This window comes from Ceratosolen solmsi, unplaced genomic scaffold (assembly GCF_000503995.2).
Source record: "Ceratosolen solmsi marchali unplaced genomic scaffold, CerSol_1.0 scaffold10, whole genome shotgun sequence".
Classification (NCBI taxonomy): domain Eukaryota; kingdom Metazoa; phylum Arthropoda; class Insecta; order Hymenoptera; family Agaonidae; genus Ceratosolen; species Ceratosolen solmsi.
The window spans coordinates 20,359,699-20,370,419 of NW_011948412.1; the positions used below are offsets into that span (position 1 = coordinate 20,359,699).

Genomic DNA, 10,721 nt, shown 5'->3' on the forward strand with positions numbered 1-10,721 from the left:
AAAAAATTTAAATATTTAAATTATAGAGTAATATAAAGGAATATGAATTTTAGATAAAAGCACTGTATAATTTATTATACTAATTGTTTCTATTAATTGTTTCAACATTTTCCTCTACAACTATTGAAATAAAAATAATAAAAAATGCTCCATAATTATTTTGTAAATCATCCTAAAGATTATTATAATTATCTAGATGTAGAGTAACGTATATTCTCCATTAAAGCCAATCTTCCTTAATCATATCACTGCCTTTCTCAGCGATCATAATTATCGGAGCATTGGTATTTCCCCTTGTAATTTGAGGCATGATTGAACCATCCATAACTCTTAATCCATGAATACCATAAACTTTTAGGCGATAGTCAACTACCGCTTCCACATCATACTTTGGACCCATTTTACAAGTGCCTACTGGATGATAACTCGTTATTGAATATTTTGAAATCAAGCACTTATAATACTTTTTAGAATGAAATTCTTTACAATCATTATATCTTCTAATACGAAAACCATTACTGATAAAAGCTTTACTATTTGCAAGTCTTTCGATAATTTTCACTGCTTCTACAAGTCTATCAATGTCATCAGAATGCGATAAACTATTCAAATGTATCAAGGGATGGCTCCATACGGGGTTAGATATATTCAGCTTAACCGAACCTCGACTTTTAGGGAAAATTAAACTAATAAATGGTTGGGCTTGATCGTAATATGATCTAGTAATATCGTTCAACTCATTATAATACTTATTTTTTTCGGATAGACTACCGACAAACCCAACTTGAATATCAGGAACACCTAAATGATTCTCAAACGATGTTTGTAGAAAAGCCACAGTTCTTTGAATGCCTATACTTGATAAAGGACCTCGATGAGTCTTTATCCATTTCAGTAAATCTATTTTTAAATCCTCAAAATTTGTTTTTGCTTCAAATCCATGCTGCAAGTCAAATATAAATGGAAGAAGTACCGTATGGTCGTGAAGATTATGCCCAACAGGTAAATCCTGAATCACATTTATATTTGCCTCTTGAAGATACTTAGCTGGACCAATGCCAGAGAGCATTAGTAATTTAGGAGTTTCTATGGCGCCTGCAGAAACGATAACCTCTTTTCTCGAATAGGCTTTAATTATCTTATTAGTTTTTAAGCACACGTACTCCACGCCCAGTGTCCTTTTAGAATATTCATCAATCAATATTCGCGTGACTTGAGATTTGGACCTGATGATGAGATTTTGTCTTTTATCGCGAATAGGCCGGATAAATGCATAATTTGCACTACATCGTGATCCATTTATTGCGGTATATTTTAAATTTGAGACACCAATTTGAGAGTGAAAATTATAATGTCTTTTTTGTAGACCCAATTCTTGCCACGCTGAAAGAATAACGTCGATATTCTTATCCTCTTCTGGAAAATTTTCAACCGTTAAATAGCCATCTGTGTCATGACTTTTGGAACTTTGAGGAAAATTCTATTAAAAAAGTCATAATTTAATGGATAAGAAATAGTTTCCTTATGCTATAATTTAAAATATATAAGATTGTTAAATTATAAAATAAAGATTTTAATTCTACAATGAAGAATAAAATTTAATAGAATTATTAATTACTAATTTTATGTCACATACTTTTGAACTGGTTACGACTCTGGATTTATTAAAAAATGGTAGAACATCATGATAACTCCATCCTACATTTCCGAAATTTCCCCAATCATCAAAATCTTGTTTATTACCATAAATATACATCATACTGTTAATGGAACTACTTCCCCCCATAACCTTTCCGGCAACTAAGTGACAGGATCTATTCTTATATACACTGCATATTACAGGTTCCGGTTGAGTGTAATAACTTTGATCGATATTACTTTTCGATAAAAGTGGCCACAATCCAGGAACACTCGTAATATTTGGTTCTTCGTCTCCAATTTCTAGCAATAATATCTATAAATATTTGTAATCTAAATTCAATATGCGTTTATCCTGATAATCAAAATTATTGTTAAAAAAGTTAACAAATACAAGCAACATTAATATAAATAATTTTTTAAAGTTAATTGTAACTTATATATAATTATGTGCAATGAAATTTACAACCTTCCAATTCTGTATTTCACTCAATCGATTTGCTATAACACACCCAGCACTACCAGCTCCAACAATAATAAAATCATAATTATTCTTATTATGAACTTGAATATTTTTTTTATTTATAAGAGGAGTAGTTTTAGAGTCACTTGAACATACTAAATATTGCACTAAAACTGCAATAAATGTTAGCATTTCTGATCTGCAAATTCCTGTAGATATACCAGGTGACCAAACCATTATAAAAATTAATATTGCCTCACGCGACTGTTAATTTATATTCATAAAATTTGAACAATTTTGTTTCTGTACTCAAAATATATACAAAAAAGTAAGTACATAATCATCAATATTTATTATCATTTATTGATCTTTCAACAATTAAAACTAATATGTATTATCGTAAATTAATCAAGTGAATGTTATCATTGAATATAATTTTATCCCGGGAGTACAATAATATATTTACATAATTAAATGTAATCGATGAATAATTTATTTTATTTCAATTATTACTATTTACAAAATTGTAAAAAACTTTAGACTCTTTAATTATAATGATACAATCCTATTGGTAATACAGAAAAAAATATTTATTCTTAAATTAATGTTGTTATTTTATTTCTTGCGATTTAGTAACAGATACAAGAAAATACTTCAAGTAAATTGATTTTTATTCGTTATATTAATAAATTTAGTTACTTAATTTGATGAATATTAAAATAATAATAAATTTTTGTTTAAATTAGTTGAAAATTTAGAAAAGGGAAAGATTTGAAAATATTAAAAACAAATAAATCTTAGTGTAAATTTAAAATGGTTCTGTATATTGAACAATAAATTAAAACTTTGTATGTGTACATTTGAAATTCGTAATAAAAATATAAATTTAGCTTATTACTACATCTTTACTCATTATGTAGAAATATTAATGTAGAAATACATAAATTATATTGCTATTAAATTATTTATTATCTGACATTATTTATGAAGTATTATTATAACCTTGGTAATTTCAAAGATAAACTTTGCTTTAAAAGACAAGATTGTTCAGGAAACGAATCGAAAGTTTCTTTAATTGCTCAAGGATGAATACACTTGTATTATTCTTAATATACATAATAATTTTTGTATATGGTATGTAAATTTTATGATTACTTTATACATTTATTTTCTTTAATTAATTATTGGAAACTAAAAATTACATATAATTCCAATATAAAAGAGGCCAATTATTACATGTACTACATTGTATTAATTTATTGAACAAGTTTTTATTGCAAATTACTTTAACTATTTTGGAATATATATAAATATATATATATATATATATATTGAAGTATGAAAAAATATATATATACATGTAATTAAAATGTATAAACTATTATTTAAATGCACATATAATCTTTACATTCCTTAAAAATTATATAATTTATCAAGAATTCTTGATAATTGTTTTTTTCAGGATCGACCAAAATTATAAATGGCGAGCCTGCACCGTTAAGTCATTTTTCTTATCAGGCAAAGTTACTATCTATCAAAAAATATTTCTTATGTGGAGGAACAATAATTAACAATCACTGGATTCTCACAGCAGCACGTTGTTGCAATAAGTATAATTGCGTTTCTAAATAAATATCTAAATTAATATTTATTATATCAAATTACTAATTTACTTACATGTAATTATAAAATAGTAATGAAAACTCTCCAGCTTATGTAGAAGTTGGTAATTATTTATTATATCCAGTTGGTGATGAAGGTATATACAGTGTTAACAAGACAATACGTCATGATAAGTATGATGATGTAAGTGATTTATAAAATAATAAAAATATTTTAAAATCTTTAAAAATATAAATATAAACGTATTAAAAATATAGAAGTATTTAAAAATATATATTTAAAATATTAAAATGACTTTCTATTAATAGGAAATGCGAATTCTCAAATAACAAATGTCATAATTCTATCTAATGTTATTAAGATAAAATGTAAAAATTGATTAAATTAAACAATAGCTACTTTACCTACTTAGTACTTCATAAAGTTAAATAAGGATTAACTAACATGAGTGTTTCAACATACTTCCTTTTATATTATTATTATAATAAATATAATAACTCTAGTCAATAATTTAAAAAAATTAATTTTCTTTTAATAGAAAAATTAATGAAACGCACACTTGAAAAAATATTTTATATAATTAAAAATAATTGTAAAATTATTCAAATAAGATAATACATTTTATTTTTATATTTAGCGAACGTTATTGAATAATATTGCACTTCTATATATAAAATCCGAAATAAAATTCAACAATTATGTTAGTAGCATTAATTTGCCAGCAAACAATAATAACAAATACCGTAATATTTGGGTAATTGGAAGTGGTTGGGGGTATCAAAAGGTGAGTATTAAACCATAAAGTTGCTTTATACCATGTTGCATTAAAATCCATATGACACGTAATACATATCTTTTTTAAAAAATGTATTATAGAATGAAAATGCACAAAATAAATACTATTCCTTACAATATGTCGTAGTCCGAACTATTAGTAACAGAAGATGTCAGAAACTGCTAAGAAATGTCGTTGTAAATAGTAAAATAATTTGCACTATTAGCAGAAGTAGAACAAATGGACATTATGTAAGATTTTATATTCTATTTATATTTTCGAATATTTGATATATGCTTTAATCATGTTTTTCTATTTTTAGATTAATTCAGGAGGGCCGATTGTTAGTCAGAAAACACTTATCGGCGTGTTGTCAATACCAATGATTCCTAAAAATGCATATAGTTCAGTGATAAATGTGAACACTAGAGTTTCTAGTTATCTTAAGTGGATTAATGACACCGTACAATCACATTCTGATTAATCTTAAAGTGTGTATTAAAAGTGCTTAGATTTGTTTAATTTACATATAACTAAATATAAATAATAAATATTTTTATTAATATTTAATAAATAATTATAAATACATTATTTAAGATATTTATTCTATAAAACCTATAAAACATTAATTTTAAATATAGTTCTAATCATATTATGATTATATTTCTATACTAAATGCTAACAAGTGTAATTTGCAATATGTTGTAAATGTTTAATAATCTAATAACAGAGTAAATGCATACAATGATTTTCTTTTTATCCTCTAAGGATAAAACTCATTAAAAGAAAACTGGTATCCTAAGAATCGTTTTTAAGATTACTATTGATATTCTAAATAATTAAATTTATATATTTGATTAGAGAATAAGTATAATTTTATCCACATAAGCACACTTAAGAGTTTAGTGTAGCAATATCAGAAAAAGAATAATGGCACAGCCGCAAACACTCGTGAATCTGAATCGAGAAATTTTTTAAAAATTTAATGAATTAATAGCAATCAGAGCATTAAGCAGCTAATCTTGAGCTTCTTGATTAAACTTCTAATGATTGAGCTTCTTAGATCAATAATGACAATAATGTATGTCTGAATTTATCGATCATGAAAAATCATTGGTCAATCGGTAATTCGGAGTCATTCGCTAATGATTCTTCATGACAGTTGCAATGACTCCTCAACTCCACTTCTCAAATTGTATACTACATACTCTACATGCAATATCAGTTTCACTTCATTAATCTAGAGGATAAAATAGAAGAGTGAGAGAACTTAAAGATTTGCAATATCATAGTCATAATTCATTCTACAGCCTATATGAACCTTTTTGCCCTTCTGTCTCTCCTACAACTTTTATGATTATTGCAACATGTTTAATTTAGCAGTTTCATAGACTAACTGTATCTTAGAAGAAATTTAATCTGATTTATACTACCTGTTAATATTTAACCGTACCATGGGTCTAAATTGTTTCAATCAAGTAATATTGAATAGTATTTTATAACTGTTATAATTAGTCCTATGTTATCCTTAAAACTGAAGAATATAACTTACAATAATACAATAAGTATAACAAATATAAATGAAAAGTCTTGATAAGTATTGAGTTTTCACTTGTACTACCATATATCAAAAGCTATGTGATTTAGTTAAAAATAATCTAAACATTAATATTTTTAAATATAAATTATAAATACTGTTGAATGTAGATTTTTTATAATCTAATTCTTTTTATATATTAGTATTTTAATTTTATAAATTAACTTGTTTATGTTTGAAAAATCATCACTATACAATTTATGTGGTGTATACCCGAATTATAGTGTATATTAAAATTAATGTAAATATATTGATTTTTAAGAAAATAAGAGAGGCTTGTTTCTTGTCAAAAATTTCTCCATTTTCAGTTTATCCTTGAAATTATTCAAGTTACGGCATTACCGCAAAAATAGTAAATAATAATAAAAAATTTTATGTTGATATGATTTATATTTTTTTTCAAGATTGATAAATTATGACTGTGGGTGAAATAAATTTTATTTACAGTTATGAAATTTAAGAACTATTTTTATTGTCTATTCTATTCCCTTTTCTTCTCATTCCTATTATTTAATATTTATTTGATGCATATAATTATTGTATAAGTATTATCATTTTTATAGATTCATAATTAAAAGAAAAGTAGTTTGTACCCTTATAACGGTATCTCGTATTCGTTGCATAACAATAATATGATAAAATTTCATAATCCAGAAAAAAAGGCTTTGAATTTTTCATAAACACAATGATTCTAGAAGCACTCACAAATGTAAAAGTTTGCGGTTCAGCATTTAGAAGCTATCCGTTACATTCAGTTACAATGTTCATAGAGTTATATGATAAGGATAGAAGAGGCATCATTTAGGGACAGGCAAAAGGGGATGTTTTTCGCATGTCCATAGACCATTGGCAAATAATTAAGCCGATGTGTTTACGACTTGAGCATTGCGGCAAATCGACTGTCTAATCAGACCATGAATAATTACCAGATGAACTCGCTTGCGAAAATACAAGTCAGCCGGAAACTTCTACACAGCGATTTGAACGAATTGTGAATTTCTTTAGGACATATCATAGCTGATCATTCTTCTGTATGTCAAGACTCAATAGCTACAATACCAGTTTTCCCGTGCGGCATTTTTTTCAATGAAATTATAAATAATATCTTTAAATTAATTTAACAACAGCATTAATCAATGCTAATTTTTTGGCAACTGTGATAAAGTGGTTATTTAAATTTCAAATGATAGTTGTTTTATAATGTATACACACATAAGAGACCTTAGATTTTTAATTTCTTAATTATTCGGATTTCAATATTGTTTTTAATCTCAATATTTACAAATTGAAGCATATAAAAACAACTATAATCAAAATAATTGTAAATACCTTGTAATATCATTAGTTTTATCAACATGTCTGCTTAAAATATTTTTAATATTTATTAAAATTTTATTTTTTCATATTCAGCTAATCAAACACACCTATAATACATTATTCTTGAGTAGATGAGAAAATTTTTGAATTTTAAATTCTATGAAATAATCTTTAAACTTGTATTCATAACATATTACTTATACATAAACAATCAATACATGGATTTTACATGTGTAATTAATAAAAAACGTAGAATTTGTTAACAGCCCGCGAGAATGACAATATTCCTGAGAATGTTGGCATCAAGAAATAAATTCATCCAACGTCGTAACTCGAGCGGAAAATATATTTTCCAATTCATTCTTAACGTGACTCTATGCATTCACACAGGCGGGCTTACTAACATACAAGCACACACATAATTAAAGGCCCGTGTACACTCCCTTGCAAGCGCCTAAGCCCATAAATTCTCGGGATCAGTAATAACGTCGACGGAGCTATTCCTTTGGTGTCTGCACTTTCGAGAAGACAACGAAGAAGATTTGTACATGGAGTTGAAACTTGGTACAGGATGTTTGGTGGGGATGGTGGTGGTGGTGGTGATGGCGATGGTGGTGGTGGTGGTCGTGGAGATAATGATACTACAGATTGAATTAGTTATTTACTTATTTTTTCTTCATTTATCTCTTACTATGGACGTTTTTTATTTCTATTTATATAATGCTTCATTGGCCGTTAGCAAAATATATGTAACGTAATTAAGGATAACTGTAAATATATCAATTATAGCTCGAAAAATACATTTATCTTAATGATATCTGAAAATAAACTAAGTCCGAGCGAAAATAGTATCTTTTTCAGTTCCTTAATTAATTTAAATAATGTTTAGTCATAGCATTACACATCTTAGCTCTTAATGGGCAGAAATGAATGTGGTTAAATAAATGTAATGAGCTTAAACAATCAATATTTTATTACTGTAAATATAGCATTTTTAATTGTTGTGATAAATTTATAGACATTTATAAATAGTTGTAATCCTTAATTATTAAAGTACGTATTATAAAAAAGAATTATATTTAGTATAAACAATTATCAATGAAGATCATTGTAATAGCTTGTCTCAAATTAGAAAATGTACATTTAATAATATTTATCGAAATATATACTAATATTAATATTGGTAATTAACTAACAATAATCTTAATATTTATAAACAATTGATTTTCATTGAAATTCTATTTAATCTAAAGAATTTATATCTCTACAAAGAAGATTATAAGTTAACTATAAACTACTAATAACTATTGTTATTCATAAAGTCGAGACAATTTTCTATTCTTTTAATGGATAAAAGGGGTATATAATTTATATATACCTAATGTCCTGCCCAATGAACACACATACACACACACACACACACACACAAATATATATATATATATATATATATATATATATATAATAACAGGGATATGAAAAGTTGACTGTGTATTAAATTACGAAAATATTAATTTCTTATGATGACAGAAGATAAAAGCATGAAGTAATCCAATATTTCTATACTTCATGCATATTCGAAATCGAAAATCAAGTTTTAAAAAGTCATTTATGAAAATGACTTAACTGGTTGTTTTTCTGTAAATGAAATTTATAATGATTGACATTTAAAATAATATGAGTACAATATACAGATAATATATTACGATCTGCAACATCTTTTGGTAATATTGATTACGAGAAAACTTATATTATTTTCGAAATGTGAAGGGAACTGGAAGCATTTTCAGAAGAAATGTAAAACGTGCGATCTGCGGTCGCCAAGAAATTATACGACCGTTCGCCTCCTACGAAAGCGCTTTGTAGAGGCCGAATAAAAAATGCCTCTAGTACGTCTGACATCCATATGCAAATGTGTCTACAAAAAAATGATATTTATAGGAATTGAGAATGAACAGGAAGAGCCATAAATTTTTTTATAATAAATATATTTTTCTTAAAATTTTTGATAAAATTATTTCTATCCATTAAGAAAATAAATTATAATTGAGCTGACAACGCTTGTAATTATTTAGTATACAATTATTTATATTTTAACAATTTGTTTAATTAAATAAATTATAAATTATAATCGATTAATTTATATTATTCAATATCAATAATATTATACTAAATGTGAATAAAATATAAATTCACAAAATATGTGATTGATAAACTAATATCTATAATAGTTTATCAATGAAAATTAATTTATTTATTACTTTTATTATGATTTTTATTACGATTATGATATTAAAGGTAATTTTTCATCAATCAAATTGATTAATATACATCAATTATATTAATAAGAAGCTGATATTTACCGAAACTCGATAATCGAAAAATTATAATTGTTTTTTAATTTAAAGTTAATCAGTTAAATATATTCATTCAATCATATATTTGTTATAATATTAAATATTTATCTTGAGAATAAAATTAATTAAATTGTTATCATACTTTTATCCACAATTTTTCAGTTAATTAATTTTTTTTAATTACTAGAAACGATACAGATAAAATTGTAAATATAAACGGGATAACTTTTGTTAATTTATCATATATTATATTCTCTATTATATATGCGTATACCTATATTTGATTTTAATATTTTGATTTGAACATTAAATTCAAAGATATGGTTGCTATAAAGTTTTACTTATTTTAAAACGAAATAGCAAAAACATAGTTTTAAAATCCTTTTATGTGATCCGACGTTTGCGATTCAACAGAAGCTTTTATTTAAAAATTAAGCATAAAATAATTTTCCTTATAATATTATAAAAAATAAAATTATCCTATCATAAATTTAACAGTTGTTACAGAAAATACGAATTTTATTCATTATATATATATATATATATATATATATATATATATATATATATATATATAGATAGATATATTTAATAAAAAAGAATTTATTTATATTATTTTCATACCTTTTTAACATATGCGTTATAATGTGGAGTATATCCATACACACTATATATATATATGTATATATGTGTGTGTGAACTATATGCTATACTACAGACTTTATATTTAATTTCAATTTATAGTTTGACAGCTACAATTTGTTTTAGCATTTGCACAGCTAAAATAGAATTAAATTTGTCAATGTATTGATACTAAATATGTGATATGTTCATGATAGAACTTTTGATTCGTTAAATTTTTCTTTGTCATAGTTTTGGTATTCGTTTAAAATATCTTATTAAATATAATTAATTATACGCAACTATGTGCTTTGTTGACTCCGTCTTGTA

The 10,721-nt window shown here is 25.1% G+C and overlaps 1 protein-coding gene across 1 annotated transcript; it reads right to left on the reverse strand.

Annotated features, from left to right (window-relative positions):
* Nucleotides 1–220: 220 nt before the first annotated feature.
* Nucleotides 221–2,188, reverse strand: LOC105365870 (glucose dehydrogenase [FAD, quinone]-like; the record flags this gene model as incomplete). Its single annotated transcript, XM_011504135.1, has 4 exons — nt 221–719; nt 780–1,480; nt 1,637–1,954; nt 2,108–2,188. Coding segments are annotated over 4 exons (1,599 nt in total), but the record flags the coding sequence as incomplete, so codon positions are not given.
* Nucleotides 2,189–10,721: the final 8,533 nt, after the last annotated feature.